The sequence below is a fragment of the Salvelinus sp. IW2-2015 genome, linkage group LG18 (assembly GCF_002910315.2).
Source record: "Salvelinus sp. IW2-2015 linkage group LG18, ASM291031v2, whole genome shotgun sequence".
NCBI classification, from domain to species: Eukaryota; Metazoa; Chordata; class Actinopteri; order Salmoniformes; family Salmonidae; genus Salvelinus; species Salvelinus sp. IW2-2015.
This window is the reverse complement of record NC_036858.1, coordinates 10,538,033-10,557,663: the sequence shown is the minus strand read 5'-3', so window position 1 is coordinate 10,557,663 and position 19,631 is coordinate 10,538,033. Positions and strand designations below refer to the sequence as shown.

General features: G+C 42.4%; 3 protein-coding genes across 4 annotated transcripts; 2 read left to right on the top strand and 1 right to left on the bottom strand.

Moving 5' to 3' along the window:
* Nucleotides 1-824: 824 nt before the first annotated feature.
* pnpo (pyridoxamine 5'-phosphate oxidase) lies at nucleotides 825-4,470 on the bottom strand. 2 transcript variants are annotated; one of them, XM_024007787.2, is made up of 7 exons: nucleotides 4,035-4,470; nucleotides 3,274-3,398; nucleotides 3,078-3,177; nucleotides 2,676-2,729; nucleotides 1,955-2,083; nucleotides 1,778-1,848; nucleotides 825-1,611 (listed from the first exon to the last, which is right to left on the bottom strand). In XM_024007787.2, the coding sequence occupies exons 1-7, from the start codon at nucleotides 4,221-4,223 to the stop codon at nucleotides 1,446-1,448; spliced, it is 834 nt and encodes a 277-aa protein (XP_023863555.1). In that variant the 5' UTR covers nucleotides 4,224-4,470; the 3' UTR covers nucleotides 825-1,445. The 2 variants fall into 2 exon arrangements, with proteins under 2 accessions (XP_023863555.1, XP_023863556.1); XM_024007788.2 differs by having other exon boundaries at nucleotides 4,179-4,313.
* A 968-nt stretch (nucleotides 4,471-5,438) lies between these two features.
* On the top strand, nucleotides 5,439-7,877 carry mrpl10 (mitochondrial ribosomal protein L10). The gene is made up of 5 exons (XM_024007789.2): nucleotides 5,439-5,747; nucleotides 6,425-6,594; nucleotides 6,819-6,983; nucleotides 7,072-7,216; nucleotides 7,350-7,877. The coding sequence occupies exons 1-5, from the start codon at nucleotides 5,708-5,710 to the stop codon at nucleotides 7,601-7,603; spliced, it is 774 nt and encodes a 257-aa protein (XP_023863557.1). The 5' UTR covers nucleotides 5,439-5,707; the 3' UTR covers nucleotides 7,604-7,877.
* Nucleotides 7,878-8,415: 538 nt separating this feature from the next.
* LOC111977443 (oxysterol-binding protein-related protein 7-like) lies at nucleotides 8,416-19,328 on the top strand. The gene is made up of 20 exons (XM_024006871.2): nucleotides 8,416-8,821; nucleotides 11,171-11,411; nucleotides 11,670-11,810; nucleotides 11,930-11,983; nucleotides 12,072-12,185; nucleotides 12,389-12,550; nucleotides 12,652-12,805; nucleotides 13,439-13,560; nucleotides 13,841-13,939; nucleotides 15,144-15,315; nucleotides 15,409-15,500; nucleotides 15,653-15,812; nucleotides 15,894-16,177; nucleotides 16,455-16,592; nucleotides 16,683-16,746; nucleotides 16,918-16,996; nucleotides 17,074-17,369; nucleotides 17,556-17,682; nucleotides 17,887-18,009; nucleotides 18,204-19,328. Exons 2-20 carry the CDS (start codon nucleotides 11,271-11,273, stop codon nucleotides 18,310-18,312), a joined length of 2,631 nt encoding a protein of 876 aa, XP_023862639.1. The 5' UTR covers nucleotides 8,416-8,821; nucleotides 11,171-11,270; the 3' UTR covers nucleotides 18,313-19,328.
* Nucleotides 19,329-19,631: the final 303 nt, after the last annotated feature.

Below are 19,631 nucleotides of genomic sequence, written 5' to 3'. Positions count from 1 at the left end.
AAATATGTTTAGCTACAAAGTTGTCTGTTATAACTTTTAGTTACACATATGTTGTATATWTAATGACCTGTAATGATATGAAGAAGTCGAGTTTACGACATGGTGATGTAAGAATGTGTAAACTGGGCCCTCCATCAGGGATTTATCGTCCAGTTTGTCACTTCATCGGAGTCCGGTTGGTGGCGAGGCTTGGGTAAATGGAGTCAGACAGGAGATGTGAGGGATACATGGTATTGAAGTGATCACAGAAAAGGGCATGTCTATCCATAAGAACAAGTCAGAGTATAATGTGATCCAGWGATTATTTTCTTTATTTATATACAGTTCTGTTTCATCTAACACACTAAAAAGATCTGCATAAAATAAAGTTGATTGAAAAACATCAAAATYTCAGTCAAGGTGTATGGCAATATACTTACTGGAAGGTAAAATMTAGCTTTTTTTCATGCAACACCGACATCTTTTGGCCAGAAAAAGCACGGAGTACTCACTTGCAGATTAAAACATTTTCAGATCCATTCAGTCGATCACAACTCGGATGTGCCATTTAAACTGTCGCGAATACAGAGGTCTTCACACACCAAGAAAATCAAGTGAACAACCAAGCTCATTCTCAGACATGACTGACTTTATACACTGAATTACCTTGGCACAACTGAACTCACGTCAACTCTTCTAATCTTAATTTACCTATATTAAAAAGGCAGTTTGAGCCACAGACATGACAATCAATCCATAACAAATTCAACACAGGGACTACAGTCTAATAAGCTATCTGTATTACATGACAGAGAAACTGCTGTGGACTTGGGCCTTCAGAAGACATATTAGCTGCTAGACAGAACATGTCATCCAATACAGTGGAACTCAAGTACAAATGTTAAATAACAGACAGACAGTACTGGAGATTGCGCTRTTTACAAGTACAGAGTTTCCAGGGGTTGTTGAGGTCGCGGAAATGCATTTTCATTGGATAACCGGTTAACTGTCAATAATTATCCAACATTGACTACTGTACTAGACAGACTTTGCACGTCAAGCGTCAGGGAATGTAAAGTGTGCCATACAGCATATTGAGATTCGTAAAACCTCGCATCACAGGTTACGTGCTAGACCGTATAGTCATATCACGTTGATCATTTCCCATTGTTGCCCTGGAGACAACAGGCAATCAAGCCTCCTAACCATCCAGAAAATAAAATAAATAAAAATAAAATCGCTACTGATGTGCTATTAAACAAGAACGATTGGAGAAAACAAGCCATAATTAGCTTTTTCTAAGACACACATATAGCACGTAGTTATTCAACATCAACATGAGAGGCTCCTACTGCATTGAGATGACGGTGGTCATTTGGTTGACGATGATGACATCATGAGTGACTTGTACGCTAGGCCCAATCTCCAGCCTTGCCTTTAGTCCATTTCCCCTAATGTAACRGACCTCAAGGGGATAGCCTCTGGTAGACCCAGCCTGCCTCAGCATTATGTTCATACTCTTCTAGAACACTCTCTCCATTTTTCAGCCGCGTGAAGACGATGCGGTCATGTAGCCTGTTGGTCTGACCCTGCCAGAACTCTATCAAGTAAGGCTTGACGATATAGCCTCCCCTGTTGGAAGATAGAGGGACAATGTGCAAAAACAAGAAGAGGCTTACGTGATAGATCATCTCTCGTGGATAGCATCTGACCAAATTTCTCAGATTTTAATTCTGGGTTAACTGAGATTACATGATAGACAATTTACTGCACAGGTTTGGTGATTTAATATACTAACCAGTAGTCGGGCATGGGGACATCTGTGTCCTTGTACCTTTCCTCCAGCTCTGCATTTTTCTGTCTCAGGTACTGCAGAGTGAAATAAAACCGGCAGATTTCACATATGTTCATTAATTTCCTTCATTTTGGCAATAAGTCCAATGGTGGATCTCTATAATACATTGGTGGTCCTCACATTTCTGTCAGGGACTGCAGTGCTTTGTCTGCTCACAACGGCCCCGATCTGGCTACTCTTGGGCCGGGAGTGGAAGTAGTCACAGGAGCTCTGGTAGGGGATTCTCTCCACATTGCCCTCGATACGGACCTGCACACACACATTCTCAAGTGAGTGCCAACTAACTGTACAGCAAATTCAGTGTCATCCTGCATTAGTTAAAGGGAAATTCCACCACTTTTCAACCCCATATTCGTTATCTCCAGCACCAGCCGAGTGTCTACATGAGAAAACGGCACATTTCTATGATCTGTGGTTAAAAAGACAAGAAATATAAAAAAATAACGCTTCTCTGTGACATTACCGGGTAGGATTAACCTGCAATGAGTTTCTASCCAAAGTTAGGGTATTTTCTTTCTCTCCACATCACCACACATCTCATAGTGTTTGAAAATCACTGTTTTTAAAAATGCTTCACCTTTTGATGATGTCATCATGTAAAACTTTTGAACTTCTTTATTAAAAAAACAACAACATAGAAATGCACCTGTCTTCACATATGTAGACACTGGTATTGTGCTGGAGATACGAAATTAGGTTGAAAAGTGATGGAATTGCCCTTTAATTCATCCAAAACCCAAATCACAACATATTCATCATACCAAATCAAAGATATTTGAAGATATTGAAACAATGGGTTAACAAGTACGCTACATTTTAAGAGGTAAAATTAAGCACATACCTGCCTGTTGATGGGCTCCCAGTAAAAGCACAGACATGCATAAGGGTTGCTCTCCTACAGGAAGGGATATYAAAATATCAGATGTAAAATCGGAAAACAGAAGTAGTACGACATAATCTAGTGGTGCAGGTGCAAAGGACGTCACGTTGCTTACTTAGCAAGTATCACTTCCTCCTGAATCGGCTCACACTGAGGCTCGAACCCAGGACCTCTGCCTTGCTAGCATGCATGACCTCAATAAGCGTCTTACCAGTCGGCGTCACGTGAAAAGCTAGCTAATCACTGGCGCAAGTGGSGACACTTCAGGCTGAGGAGTAAGTTTCGCARATCCCCATGTGCTACACATGCACTTGAGAGGAAAGGGAGGAAYATGCCTGCCTAGTGACAGTAGTAGGTACTAACCAGCTCTCCACCTTTCCGGCTCTCGTAGTTGGTAAAGAACCGGAAGCCTTCTTTACTGTAGCCTTTTAACAAGACCATTCGAGCAGATGGACGTCCATCTCTTTATGAAGAAACAGACAGATTGATAGAAAATGTGTTACAATTTAGCTTAAGAAGCAAGCATTGTGCWTGAGGGACTACTTATGYGGGTACTCACCTGGTGGATGTGGCYATYCACATTGCATTGGGCTCTCCAATTTCAGGACACTTTGTGGCTTGATCAAACCAATCTRCAAACTGCTTGATGGGGTCCAGAGAAACAAGATGATTCTCTTCAAAGCACTAAAACAAGTTAAGATAGAGGCTTTTACATCAAAATGCACATTACATTGAAGTCATAAGCATTTAGGTAATTCAACGTTGGCCCATGTTTATTATGACATCTTCAATGAAGTTCTGATCACTCCAATTGCTGGGGTGTAGGCTACGCAGTGAGGTGAAACGTCAAAACGTAGCAGATGATAAATATAATATGACTAGAGGTGCCACAAATCTCTGTTCTATATGACTACACTATCTATCTGTTCTACAACACTCTGTAAAGTTGCAACCGCCTGATTGGGCCCCTGATATATAATAGGGGCCCTTATGTTCCCTTTGCCAGTGGAGGAGCTGTTGGMGGAGAGAAGCCCCTTCATTACATCACAAGACGCTGGACGTAAGCGAAGTCAGCTTTGTGAGCAGATTTAACATATGACTAAAGTACATTGAATTTACATTTTATACTTGATGCAATGAAAATGTTGGGGTCGTCAACGTAATTCATACACAATTGAAACAATGCAAGCACACTGGCTAGACATTGTTGTGCCTCTGGAATATGCAAGTATTTGCACCTGCCATTGACATCTTTATAGCCATTCACCCAAATTAGAAAGGTGAGGTAGCTTGTGTCATAGCAAACTCGTCAATTCTCACCTCTTCGTCTCCTTTGTATTTTTTTCGCATGTCACTGAGATCCATGGCTGTAGAATCACTGGTAGTTTTCGTGCAAAATGACTGATAAAATAAGGCTCGACAGCAAGCTGTCAAAGAAACCTGGGGATGAAAGTATTTACCTACTTCACTGATATTCTTCAACGTATTGCAACCGAGTATGCGCCTCATGCTTTACAACAAACACGCAAAGCCTGACGCCGACGTAATCACGCTCGCTGTCTTACGTAAAATATTATGCAAACATTCGCTCAAAGACGTTTTAATATATTGTCAAGATAGTCGAGTGACCGCTCTAACAATGGAAATACCTCCTCAAATATGTCAGGTGGAAGAAGGCTAGATCAGGTTCTAGCCAATGAGAGAGCAGATACGCGTGTYAACAACAGGGCTGCGTTCAATTGAATGGAAATGGCGCTGTGCTGAACGTCCAGTTGAAAAACGYGGAGAGGTTGGGTTGTTGTTTTGGAACGCTGTCATCATGGCCACGCCCCTTTAATTACGTCCTCYTTGCTTCAAGCCACACCCACCAAACAGGAGCAAACCATACAGAATGACAGAGGCCTCTAGTGGCCAAAATGAAGTTTTAACATGCGCAGCGCCATTGAAGACTTCCACCATTTTAAAGTAGTCATCTGGGGTTGTAGCCACAACGGCCCTGCACAAACTGTCACGGACGCTATAATGGCACAGAATATGTCTAAATGGAGCAAAAGTACGTCAAAGTATGTTCAAAAACGTTTTGAGGAAATGTGTCGTTCAGTACAAACCGTTCCGCAAAGTAGCAAACATTCAAGCGAACTGAACGCACCCCAAACACAACTCCGATATAAAGTAGTTTTTTTCAAAGTTGACGAAATGCCACGTGCGTCCACTTATACCACTGCATTCTTAACAACATAGCCATTACGAAACGTATATTCGATCAAATAAGCTTTATGTAGCAATTCAATATTTTGTTGACCAAATTCGACACGCTCATTGAAAAATTCCTTACTTCGTGGTCTTATTTTCGTGGCGGAGTCAACCCTGTTGCTTCTGTTATTTTTTGTTGTTGACTTTATCGATAAATACAACTGAAAATCAATCGGAATATTTTACACTGTCTTCGCATTTATCCGTCATTTCACAGATAGTACAATTTCTTCAAAGGCATACATGTTCACCTTAATGCAAAATGTAAGATGATTGAAACAACTGCCGCGTTCAAAACAACTGGGATCGGAATTCTCCGACTTCAGTCCGTTCATGACAACTGGGAACCTGGGGGAAAAAACGATATCCGAATGGGAAAAATCTACCCAGAATTCCAAGTCTGATACTTGGGCATCTGTCTCTAGAGCTCCTACTTTCCGACATGAAGATCACTGACTTCATGTTTTTTACACGTTCACTGTTGTCTTGTGGTTCTTTTAATTGTTTTGATCGCGGCATTGAAAGTGCCAAACTACCGACACTACTTTCCGCGTTCAAAACAACTGGGAAAACTCAACTTGAACGGTCAAGTAACTCGGGGCATTTCTAGACCTGAAAATCAAGGCTRCATGACTTGACCTCGTATATTTTTCCGAGTTCCCAGTTGTTTTGAACGTAGGAACTGTAATCGGTGTCTGACGTATGATTCACGCCCCCCATTCCAACGCTTCCTGACAAAGATGGCGGCGACCTTGTGTGGCAGGCTTTTACCAAAACAGGGTAACGTACCTCGTTTTTATAAAAACGTTATAAATACAGCTACATGTCAAGTCATGTTGCAGCACGAGCCCATGTTCTCGGTTGTAGTACACAGCGCACAGCTAACTTCGAATATGACTAAAATAAGGCAAACTCAGTCACTTCCTAGAGCGCTAGGCTACATTGTAAGTAGCTACATTGTAGCAAGTAAGTACATTGCTACATTAGAATAAGCTAGTTACATTGTAGCAATTYCATGGCTACATTGTAACAAGCAGAACATTGCAAAAACAACAACYGCCATTCAACATACACCAGGACTCAAACCTTGCAACTTCATGCCTTTGCTCTTGGGTGAAAGGTTATAACAGAGAGCTTGATGTACAGAATGATCTGTACACTATAAGTGCAAATCCGTTYCATAGCCCTGCTGCAATACATCCTTTCTTTGAWGTRAAACCTGAGCTAAGACCATCATTGTGCAAGGATAGTCACATTGACAGAAAGATGGGTTGTAAAAGACTGGTTGTAATTGAATCACTTACACATTATACTGTATTATTGGAATGTATACACACACAAGTTAACTGCATTGCATGGAATAAAAGAGTTATCAGGTTTTAATGTCTGCATAGAAACATTTATTATTTTCAGTCCCTTCTTTATAAACCCATTGTTAATGTAACGTGTGTCTACAGGGTGGCTTCCCCTGACACAGAGTGTCCGGCATGGCTCTAAGGCAGTCACGCGTCACAGGAAGCCCATGCACATCCTCAAACAGAAGCTGATGGCTATCACTGAATACATTCCACCCAAACCTGCAGCTCCCCCCGGGGCTCTGACCCCCCGCGTCAAACCAGTTCAGGAGGTCAGTGAAGTCCAGTGCATGTGTTTATAACTCAAAAACAAGCACAAGCAACCCGTCAATGTRAGTGTGTGTACTGGAGCTGTTTTTTCAGAAGCACACATGTATATTTGTTTAGTYCTGAAAGGAGAGCTCATCCACCCACCCAACCGGTTAGGAATAGTAGTGATGTGAGCTGGCTTGGTATCGAGATGATGGCTGATTTATGAATACTGCTTTATTCACAGGAAAGTGGTCTGGTGTTGCTCTTGAAGAAGGATTTGCAGACCATGTTCCAGGACTGTAAGATGATCGCTGTGATCCAAAACAACGCCACCAATTCAGAGGACATGCTGCTTCTCAAGCACAGGCTCCACAAGCATGGCATCAAAATCAAGTTTATCCCCAACCAGGTCATATTGTAACTATGACGCAAATTGTATCGCCTATTGCATCTRGAAAGATGTTAATATGATGTTTTTTGATCTTGTTTAACCACAGGTGATGAGGTCCTACCTGCCAGACAGCCCTTACATTAACATGGGGCCTCTATTCATCGGCCAGACAGTTCTATTTGTTAGTAAAGAGCCAAAGGTGAAGGAAATGCTTTTGAGTTTGAGGACCAGCCCRCAGATGGTATTATTGGGTAAGTAAATACTTTTTCAATGCAATCTGGTGGTCCCACTCTCWGTATAGCAAAACGTTATTCCCTGACTTCAGTAAAGCTACTATCATACAAGCAATTGTGTAATCCCTTACTTTTCCTCCCACTGTTTCAGGGGCCTGTATAGAGAAGATATTGCTAAGTCGGCAGGGGGTGTTGAACTATGCCAAGCTGCCYTCAGTGACCGTGGTACAGGGAGAGCTGGTGAGTGGCCTGACCATGCTGACCTCGCAYACAGCCTCCATGTTGCAGCGCCACCCGGCCCACCTCTCATTGATACTCCAGCAGTACCTCAAACAGCAGGCTCCCGCAGGCAGTACCAACGGGACCCCAGGGGAGAGCCCCCCCAAGGCAGAGGAGARTGCTTAGGTCTAGAAGATTCACGCCCGTGGGGGAGGGGAAGGATGTCGGCAGCACTATGGCTACTGGGAGGTCATGTCTGCAGATTTAAGGTCTGCCTCTGTGACCTGGAGGTCATACAATGTACAGTACAACATGAACCGCTACAACACCTCTTGAGAGCAACTCTTGGAGAAAACATGTTTTTGTTCCTTTTGTTCATTATTTTGATTACTACTCATGTTCTGTTCTAAGGCCTCTTTGACCATATCAAAAATAAATGGTGTCAATGTTTAAAATATTGTATTAGCCAATGGCAAGTGTTTTGTTATTGATTTGAAGTGATTMGTCCAAAAAACTCAAAGTAAATGGACCAACCTTCTTGGCTGAGGTAATCCTCTGCGTTGATCCTTTTTGAATATATGAATATGTGGGTAGACATTTGTAAAAGTCAGTGCCAATAGTCATGCATGCTCCAATAGTTATGAGAATCATACGAGCCAAAAATAAACACAAGTGGTCTTGGAGATCCTGATAAAGGCTAATCTGGGGATTACCACATGTTAATCTGGGTCAGTTAGTCTATTTACAACTGCTATTCTGAGTTTGTGGGGGGGAAACTACCATATTCATCTCAATTCAATATCAGTATGTCACAGGGCAAGCCCTACAATATTATWATTATTATTACTACTACTACTAACCCACAGTGTTGTGTATGAATCAAACGTGTGTGACATTTTTTTGTTTGATTTAACTAGATCTTCTCATGATGTCAAAACATMGGATCATGTGTATTCTATGTGGCAGAAGAACATTGACGAGACTTTATTTAAATGTATTGTAAACATGCAGTTATCCAATGGCGATATAGCGACAGACAGMCCTAGGTGCATCATCAGTTGTCGGGCCTACAAGTCTAGTCGGGCCTACAAACATCCCATGAGCACTTGTAATTCCTTAGGCTAATGCGGATAATGCCCTGGCCACATTGCGCAGTGGCACAGCTATCCGTGGATTTGGGTGCTGCGTTTTACTCATTACGCGAGCACAGCGAAGCAGACATTGGCAGTTTCTACAATTATMTTTTGACGGCGTGTCTTGTTTTTCCGCACGTGTGTTGAGAAAGACATGGTCCCGCAATCGGATAAAGCTGTGTGATTTGTCAAACAAATGGGAAATCACGAGGTTTGTTGGACATTTAAAAAAAATATTACCGCGATGAGAGTGGTCACACATGAACTTCAGGTAAGCTCGCAGAGTGAATATTTGCGTTTGATGAATGTGTAGTTGAAGAGATGACTTTTCAGGAATGGGGAATTTCCAAGGATATGGATGCAATTTCAACATGTCCACTTCAACCAACTAAACAAACAACCACATAACCAAAACAAACTACATTATTTATTGGGTTTACCTTTRTCATAATGTTGCTAATGGACAAATAATGCAATATCAGATCATTGTAGATTAGGCTATTATAGAATACATGTTTGTTTTTGACACTTTCTTAAGATCATTCATTGGACTAGCCCRCTATGTCTAAATTTTTATGAAATAGATACTAGTTGAAGGTAATTCCCAAATTAACATGTGTCWTGCTCAAATGGTTTGTTTAGTTCAGGACATGAGTCAATTTGTGTGGCACAGTCATTTCATAATGGGCTTTCGATAAGAGCCTCCTTGCCCCAATTTAACCATTGTGATGGGGCCCAAGGTTATGCCTTTTTGCATTGTGCTTTCTTGAGAATAACAAGCAGTTTGTATGTAACCACATAGCAAGTTTACTCACCTGCTGTTTTATGACTAACAACCTGTCTGTGGTTTACTCGTGCACACTGTATATGCGTCAGTCACCTCAAATTCTTGTTGTGCTGGAAAATCATATTGTATGGTGAGCCCTGTAATATGCACAGACTTCTCATATTTCTTCAGTAGCATTATACTTATCAGTTGGAGGCAGGGTTGCCAAACCTCTTACTTTTAGGAACAACCTCTGTGCACTGCCCACAGAATCTCACCAGGGAAACTTCAGAGAATTTGGAGCAATGTTGAGTAGAAAGATGACACRATTTCCCATTTGATGCAATGACTGCAGTCTGGCCTCTATTTGGCAGACATACATCCGTCATTGATTCAGTTAGTTGTAACTTGTCAATAGTGCTTACCCTTAAACGTAATATAAGATGACATTTGGTCACACTAGCAATGTTGCCCAGAATAAGCTGTATTGACTGCCACAGCAAAGGTAAAGGACTAAGGCCTGAACATCAACATAACCTACCATTCAACATATCCACATYGCATTCATAATTCAATGGATTATTTGCCCACTTCAACATGCCAAGCAGGCCCATATGCAGAGCATGATGTGGAGGGTTTGCACTGTAATTGGCGACTCTAGATAATTCTGTATTTTTCTGCGTTGAGTAAGCAAGCTTGAAGCTTGGTTAGCAGCAAATCCTATTATCCTGTTTCTGCCACACGCTTCCCTGACGGAGGTCAGAGAGGCTTCCCTCTCTACCTCTGTCCTCAAACATCATCCCTTATTTAATGCCAAGCAATGCCTGCATGGGTGCACATGGGTACATTCATGAGKTCAAAACACTTGTCTTGGAACCCAGGGGTGCAACTTTCACATTCTGAAATTGCATTTTTTTCCTCCCCAGTTTTATCATTGGAATGTGATACAAAACGAGGCAACGGTGTGCTTTAAGAACATGCTGACACCTCTGGGCGGGTAGACTGTTTGGAGTGTTTTCCTAATGGATTAAAAAATAAATAAAATAAAATGTCTCCTCCACTTCTAAAACCGAAGTTGCGCCCCTGTTGGAACATATATGGTATTCAAGCCATACGCATTATCTATTGTGTTTTCAATGGCTGTAGATGTAACTTTTGCATAGGCCTAGCACTCCCATACCCAGGCCTCAAACCTTTTATTGTTGTCACCGCCAGATCTTCAGTGTTCTCTGCCTTGTGATCTCATTACTGCATGTTCAGGAGAGGTCTTACTAAAAAAGGTTAAGCCAATTAGAAGGGAGGTTCGTAATCTTCTCCTCAGATTCCCAGCCTGTTGGAGTGAGAACAACCCTATCACCCTACAGGTAATGGCCTCTGATGTCATGTTTCTTCCTTTACATTGAAATGGAAAAATGTGTAAATTACACTGGATGGAAAATCTGACATTGATATTAAATGGCTCAGTATCACAAATACCTGTTGGGGAAGGGTGAGWGGGATCTTGGGTTCTTTCACAAGCCCCCGTGCAAACCTTTGCCAAGACCTAGATGTGCTTTTAGTCTTTTTGAAATAACACCCGCCTAGAAGTTATGAATTCAGGCCTCATATCTTCATACAATGACCTCAGACAAGAGATTTGTCAACCAAAGGTTGTCCACTCTTCAGACCCTTATTCACATAATTGCAGCTAACAATTGACAAGTTTAATAACTTAGAATATGAAACTTCTTCAAAGGAAGCTACAAAACTTTGCACAGCCTCATTCAACAGCAGTTTATACATGTTGACAGGAGGAAACATGTTTGCAAAGAGGAGCCATCTATATTTGTATTCTTTCATGTGTTTCTTTCTCAGACCCATACTTCTGAGATGACTGGGAGTTTGTAGTGGAACAGTCTTATTGAAAAATCGACCAATAACACAAGGGAGGGAAGCCTGACATTATCATTTCAAAATGGATTCATTTCAAAATCCTTACGGGTCCACGCTCAACCGCAGRCAATCGCTGATGAGTGGCCTGGAGAAGACCCCTCCCACGTTGAACAAACCCACCCACTCTCGGAGCAGTAGCACCGCCTCCTCCCGTCACTCTCGGGTGAGTACGGTATGTCTCTTCCACCAAGAGAGAGTCACAATGACAAAGAATCAACATCAAATCAACACATTCAGTTAACAATAAGCACAACCAACAATTATGTTCTGTAGATAGGTAAGGAGTTTTAAACCCATTCTGCACCTGTTTTTAAATATCAAATATCCAAACAAAACATCAAACTGCGTGTTAACATCCCACAAATAACAATGTCTCCAGATGGATGCTGATGTGTTTGTTATGGTGTTGGTTCACCCTCAGAACATTAAAGACTGGGAGGTGATGGATGACCTTCAGATGGAAATTATGTCTGGTGACAACTCCCAAGACCTGACCATTCCAGGCATCTGTGAAGGATACCTCCTCAAGAGGAGAAAATGGCCCCTGAAAGGCTGGCACAAGGTCAGCWAACTGCCCATTCATCCAATCCACCAGTGTGTTTGGTCACTATTTTGGAAATTAGTTCACATTAGTTTAATTAGAAATTAGTTTAATTCATGTGTTTTTGATCCTACTTTCAGAGGTACTTTGTGTTGGAAACGGGGATCTTACGATATTCCAAAACCCAACAAGATGTAAGTGTACATTCACTATGTTATGTATTTTAGTTAAATGATAAACTCAGCATTAATAATATAATGGAAAGCACTTTTTATTTTAAAGATCACAAGGGGAAAGCTTCATGGTTCATTAGATGTCGGCCTTGCAGTCATGTCTATCAACAAGAAATCCAATCGTATCGATTTGGATGCAGGAGATATTCTATATCATATGAAGGTATGCCCAGTCCCTTTCACTTACTTTAGCTTGTTGGCCAACTTCACTACATAAATTATAATTAAGTAACTTAGTAAACAAAGTTCAATGTTGTCCAAGGTTGAATTGGAGAACAGTTGGATTAGGTTTTTGGGATTAGTTTTAGAGGCCTGTAGTAATACAAATGAACTTGGCGCCACTCTTCCTGTTCTTTCCTCTCCTAGGCCAATAGTCATGACTTGTTCTACATCTGGGTGGCCAAGCTGAGTGCCCATCGCATGTTCAAGAAGAATGAGGCTGCTCAAGTGCACAATGGCTTCTTCCAGGCCTTGTCCCAGGGCACCAGTGTGCCTGGACTAGCACAGAGGAACGGCATGCAGGACGTGGTGAGTCCTCTCACTCTGTAGAGGTCCAGTCTCTATTCGTGGTTTATAGTCTTGTATTGACTCGTCAGTGTCTCTGTCTCCCTCTCTCGTCTGTATACCAGTCTTCCTACCAACACTACCATAGCACTACAGACTCTTACGTGGGTGAGATAGCTGCACCAACACCGTCCGAGTTTCCCTCGGTCAACCCGGGGGTGAATGGGAAGGTGTCAGCCTGGTTACAACAGACTCATGACCCAGACAGCTGTGCTCAAGGTACTGCACTCGTATATAAAGTAAACCCAAAATGCTTTAGGGCTGCCAAACTTTTCTTTTTTTGTTGCACTCACGTAAATAGTCTAGCTTCTAATTGTCATGAATGGTGCTTCATGGACAACCATGGTTATCTCAAGGCCATCAGACTGTTAAACAGCCATCACTAACATTGAGTGGCTGCTGCCAACATACTGACTCAAATCTCTAGCCACTTTGATAATAAGAAATTGGATGTAATAAATGTATCACTAGTCACTTTAAACAATGCCACTTTATACCCTACATTACTCAAATGTATATAGTGTAGTCTATACCATCTACTGCATCTTGCCTATGCCGTTCGGCCATTGCTCATCCATATATTTATATGTATATATTCTTATTCATGCCGTACACTTGTGTGTGTGTATAAGGTAGTTGTTGTGAAATTGTTAGATTACTTGTTAGATATTACTGCAGGGTCGGAACTAGAAGTTAATGCGAGTGTAGCGAAATGCTCGAGCATCTGCTAACCATGTGTATGTGATTTGATGAGATCTACGAATGTTTCGCTCTAGGTCTTAACTCCCCAGTAGAACTGTTCTGGGATCTGCCCTAACAGTCTCTGTGTTTTTTTTCTTTTTTTTTCTTCAGAGCTGAACCGTTGTCAGTTGGAACTGTCTGAGCTGAACCGGCTGGTCCGGAGGCTGCAGTTGCTGGAGGGGGGCCAGCAGGCCTTCACCGACGGCGAGCTGCAGCGCATCATCAGCATGCAGGTGAGATGAAGCGACACTACGGCCCAGCTCCAAACCAACCCTTCCTAGTATAGGTTTAGCAATGTGGTAATGGTTCCACTCCAGCCATCYCATAGGCTAGGATCAAATATCAACACTTATCCAGTTGTTTCAGGTCTACACATTTTCCTAGGGGTAAGGGGTGACTTTTCCTAGGGACAAGTGAACTAGGAATACCAGTGGACAAGGGTGTGGAGACATGCTTGAATTAAGTAATGCAATGAYATAAATGGCTCATGTCTGTTTTCTTAATTCCACCAAGAATCTCTCTCTTGAGAAACCCAAGAAGGCCAGGTCTTGCAAGATATGGGGTCACTCGCGCACAATGTCAAGGGTAGAGGCCCTTGGAATGGTAAGACAGGTTAGTAACATACATTTTCTTTTTTACCTGTGGTTCTTAGATTAAATGTGTAGATGATTTAGACTGACATTTTTAGTTTTGACTCATGGATATTTGTTCCAGTGCATTTCCCCGTTGATTTGGCACTAATGTTCACATATTTTTTAATACTAAAATACCAAAAGTTGATTGTGTACCACTAACCAACCTGTAAAGAGTATAATGTGTTGGTTTTGAGTATTAGCTAACCCAATCATCTGATAACTTTTAGGCTTCCTTTTAATCCAAAACCTTTTCGTGGGATTACTAAATCGGTGAGTCAACACCAGGAAACAAGGCAGACTGCCAAAGCAAGGAACACCTAGCTAGTCCTACTTGATCTCTTCCATGTTGTCTAGACAGTCARACAGACAAAGGGGTAAACATTTTTTTACAATGGAAAGTAAGGTCAAATCAGATTTAGATTCAGAGAGCAAACCAACGTTTTGCAATTAGACTGCTATCAGATTGAATGGAAATTGTAGCTGTGATATATATGTTTGAGAAATTAAACTGGTTAATTCCTTGTAGGACATACATGCTCCTATAGTAGAATTGAACACTAGCGGGACTCCTGAGTGGCGCAGTGGTCTAAGGGGTCGAATCCCAAGCTGTGTCATTACTGGCCGTGACTGGGAGTCCCATAGAGCGGCGAACAATTGGCCCTGCGTCGTCCGGGTTAGGGGAGGGCCAGGGGGGGCTTTACTTGGCTCATCACGCTCTAGCAACTCCTTGTGGCGGGCCGGGCCCCTGCAGGCTGTCTTCGGTTGTCAGTTGAACGGTGTTTCCTCTGATACATTGGTGCAGCTGGCTTCCGGGTTAAGCGAGCGGGTGTTAAGTGCGGCTTGTTGGGTCATATTTTGGAGGACACACGACTCAACCTTCGGCTCTCCTGAGCCCGTTGGGGAGTTGCAGCGACGAGACAAGATCGTAATAACAAAATCGGGGAGAAAAAGGGGTTAATTTTTCATGAAATAAAAAATGAAACGATAGCTTTTAATCTTCCATAGTATCTYTATTGCATGGCTTGTACACAGTACTTATTCATTTTCCTTCTACATACAAACATATTTGACATCTCACTAATGTGGGGAATCGGTGACTGGCAAATAATTCTCAGACAAATAGAAAATGGTTGTTCAGTTTTTTCTACTTGTTCATTCTCCATCGTTCCTCCATTTTGTAGCTGTCCTCTAGTCACCTGAACAGCTCGTCCCAACTGGGTGCATCTGTCCCCTCCCTTCAAGASTATGTCCCCGCCGTCCCTGACTATGTCTACTCCCAGCTGTCCCCTCCCACCAACGCCTCCCCAGAAGGCAAGAAGATCCAGCAGGACATCTGTAGCGTGTCCCAAAGAGGTCAGAGTCAAAACACACGTGGACTCACATGTTGTGTGCGTTCYTTACTACTAATGCTAAATGTGAATTTCTTTATTTTCCTGTCCCCGTCAGTACACACGTCCCTSAAGTCTGTGCATGATGCCTTGGCCCAGGAGCGTCAGAGACTGCAGGACACCTACCACCAATCAACCACACTGGCTGAGGTGAGGGTATATGCATTCATGGAGACAGGCTTGGTTTACGAAATGTGTGTATTTATTTGTGTGCGAGTGCCTATGGGTGCTTTTCCTCACCGACTGTCTTCTTGGCTGTCTTTCTCATGGTGTTTATTGTTTGTCACTCTTCCTCTCTTTAGACTGTATCTGGGAACGAGTCCCGTCGCACGCCATCGGTGACAGACTCTGCAGCTGAGTATTTTGATGCGAGTGACGGTGTCCTGAATGGGAGCTTCTCTGAGTCTGAGTCTGGTCTGAGTGAAGGGACAACCAGCAACTCTGAACCTGACGAAGGACATGGTGAACACACATACACACGCTCTGTAACTAGTTAGCAATTCGTTTTTTCAATTTATTGAAACCGATCTCTCTACCCCACAGCTTCAGCCACTCGTGAGTACCGTGCCAGRATCTCTAAGACTCCCAACTGTGTCGTGCCCAAAAACACGGGCCGCCGTACCACCCTGGCCGCCCACTGCCCGGACAACTCCCAGGTGGGCCTGATGCAGATCCTCTATAACAACATAGGCAAGGACCTGTCCCGTGTGTCCATGCCTGCTGCTCTCAACGAGCCCATCAACCTGATGCAAAGACTGTGTGAGGAGCTGGAGTACTCTGAGCTGCTGGACACCGCCAACAACACACTAGACCCCTACCAGAGGATGGTGAGGATTRTTAAATGTCTTCAAATTTTGTAACTCAAAGGATGTAAGGCGTTAAGAGCCACCTTAAACACCGAATGGGGAAAAGTGCTCAAGTTAGCAGCATCTGGACACATCACTAAACTATGATTAAAAAGTTTCCGTTGTGTCAAAGGCATATGCTAGAATACAGTATGCYCAGAGCCTCACGGTTTAAATGAAACCACGTAACGACAGCTATGCTAGTGATTCGCAGTATGTTAGATTAGAAGACTGAAGGTGCTTCTCTGGTCTTGTGCAGGTCTACGTAGGTGCCTTTGCCATCTCTGGCTATGCTACAGCTCACTACCGCAACCGCTACAAGCCCTTCAACCCACTCCTGGGGGAGACCTATGAATGTCTGAGAGAAGACAAGGGCTTCCGCTACATCAGTGAGCAGGTAGGAGGACTGAATCTTCTCTAACATTCCTCAGCAGACCAGGTCAGACTAGTTCTGTTGTATTCAGACTAAACCATTGTCTTTCATCAGGTCTGCCACCACCCCCCCATCTCTGCATGTCATGCGGACTCCGACTCCTTCTCCTTCTGGCAGGGTGAGCTTTACTGATTTATAACTGAGCAGAACCTTGATTCTAGTCGGCTAGTGTTAGCAAGTGTCTTGACATCTTGTTTTGAACCATTTCTAAACCTTTAGAAACTATCTGAAACTTTGATCATTTAACGTTTTTCTCATGAAGCACAACATATTTGTGTCACCTAAACAGACCAGCGGTGGAAGAATAAGTTCTGGGGAAAGTCACTGGAGATCATGCCAACKGGGATGGTGAATGTCACTCTCCCAAGGTGAGAGTCTGCTGCTGGTGGCCATTTRTTTACTGTCTGCTCCCTCAAACTGTTAGAAATTAACTTCACTCTTTTAGGTTTGGGGACCACTATGAGTGGAACAAAGTGGTGACCTGCATCCATAATGTCCTGAGCCAGCAGCGCTACCTGGAGCACTATGGGGAGGTCATCATCCGTAACCTCAACGGCAACGCGTGCACCTGTAAGATAACCTTCGTTAAGTCTCGCTATTGGGGGTCGGACACCAACAAGAATGAAGTGCAGGGCACCGTGCTCGACCAGACTGGGAGTGTTATCCACCGGTTTGGGGGGCTGTGGCATGAGGGCATCTTCTGTGACACCTTGCCCACTCCACAGTGTATCTGGAAGCCAAGTGAGTATCCCACCCACCCAAGGAAAACAGTCTGAAAAGTTCAAAACTGAGAATTCTTGTATCAAAAGCCTCCAAACCCTTAAGTATTTTTTTACTGGTTAGCGATATGCTATCTAAAGACWTTGTGGTTTGAGGCTGTGGTTACATTAGCTGTAGCTGACCTCAGTGGTCTATTTCACTGTACAGATTCCCAGCCCAAGGACTACTACCTGTACTACGGCTTCTCCAGCTTCACACTAGAGCTGAACGAGCTCACCCCAGGCCTGAAGCCTCTTCTGCCCCCCACAGACTCACGCCTTCGCCCTGACCAGAGGTGAGTGTTGCCGCCATGGGTCGGGCTTGATTAGGAAATGGAAAACCACCATTTTACAAATATATCTTTTTTTATTAACAGGGCCATGACGTTTTCCTGTTTTAGGTGACACGACCAGGAAAAACTCGGGGCCTTTCTCTTAGATATGATGGATTCGATGAATTGGTGTGTTTTTGATGATTTTTGTTATTTTATTTTCCTCAGGATGCTGGAGGATGGGAGGGTGGATGACTGTGACAAGTTTAAAGAAGAAGTGGAAGACATGCAGAGGGAGCGGAGGAAACAACTGGCTAAGAAAGGACAGGAGCACACGCCACGCTTCTTTAAGTAAGTCCCTTTCCTRTTAATCTTCAGTGGTACTCTTGTGTGTCATCTTATATCTAGGATAATACCCCCAAATCTCTTTTTTTGTAGTCTGAAATGTACCGAACTTCAATTGTGATACACAGTAAGATCATATAGGACTCCACTGGTTTAATACTAGGTATGCTTTCTGTAATTGAATCATTTTCCATCTTTAGGAAAGCRATGGATTCCTCTGGGAGGGATGTGTGGCTGACCAATGGAACCTATTGGAAAGTCCGAGAGAACCCGGGCTTTGCTAACACAAACAACCTGGAACTATGGTGAATAAACAGACAGACTGGGGCCAATTGGTGAAGGCATCGATGAACTGTCCTGAGACCTCACCTTCCATCATTGCCATCTGATTTGCACTCCCTCCCGGGCTGCTTCATGGGAAAGTCTGGAAACTACTTGGATCCACTGAAACGTCATGTTGAAAATAGTTCCCAGAATGTGTAGCGTTACCTGTTCCGCCACCTGGAAAGGATAAATAGACTTTTCTCTCATACTCGTATTTAGTCCATTGCAATGTATTTATGGTCATTCCCCATTTGTGTACATTTATGCTATCCTGTCAAGATGTATTTGCTGTCTAGAGGGCTGGAAGTGTGAGGTTCATTTGCTCAGGTCAAGACATCTACTGTGGACTAATCTTCAGATAWTGTAAAGGTAGAAAAATGTGTATTTAATAGTCTCTGGGCTGACTCCTAAACCAATCTTTTGGCGTCATCACTCAATTTTCACACGTCTCTAAGTCATCTATCCATGGTTTGTGGATCCTAAATTAGGATTAAGCCGATTTTATGAATTATTGTTGAATCATATTTATTTCAGTGGCATTAGTGTGTTCAAACATTCCTTTCTCCTACCTGAGTGTTTTAGTAAGTCAAACAATTTGACATGGGAATGTAACCTATAACAGTCTCTGTCATTTAGGGTGCACATAAGTTACTTTTTATAATGTAAGTGTTGTATTTTTGACTTGATTTTTAGTGAACAATAATAATGCTGTTACTTGTGATTATTAAGATATTGCTCTTGAAAGGGGTTACGAAGGCAACTGATTGCATAATGAGTCTGCGTTTTAATAAAGTGTATTTTATGATTGAGTATAATTAAATTATAATCAAGCTAGACTTAATATTAACATGTCTAATATACAGTACAATGGGTATGTGGGTATTATTCTGTTTATAATCTTGAGGTTGTCTTTTTTATTTTTTACATTGGTTTGAGATTCAATTTAAACAGTTGTGATTATGAAATGTTAATTCATGAATAAAACACAGTAAAAGACAAGTAAGCCACCTTGTAATAAATTTAAAAAAAAATCCCTTTGTTTTCTGCTATTCAAGTCTTTATTACATTAGAATAAAGCGAAGACAATATTTACATTTCTTAATTTAGTACWATATTTTGCATTTCTCTACTGCATTCCTGGATCATRAGTCTATTCATCCGTTACAGCCTGCTCGGACCGATTGAGTTAATGATTTATACACCTTTACGATAATTTAAGGACAGGCCATTTCACAGACTGAAGGCAAGGTGCCCCACCCCGGAGACAAACAGTCCACYTTAAACACAAATGAAAATGCTTCACT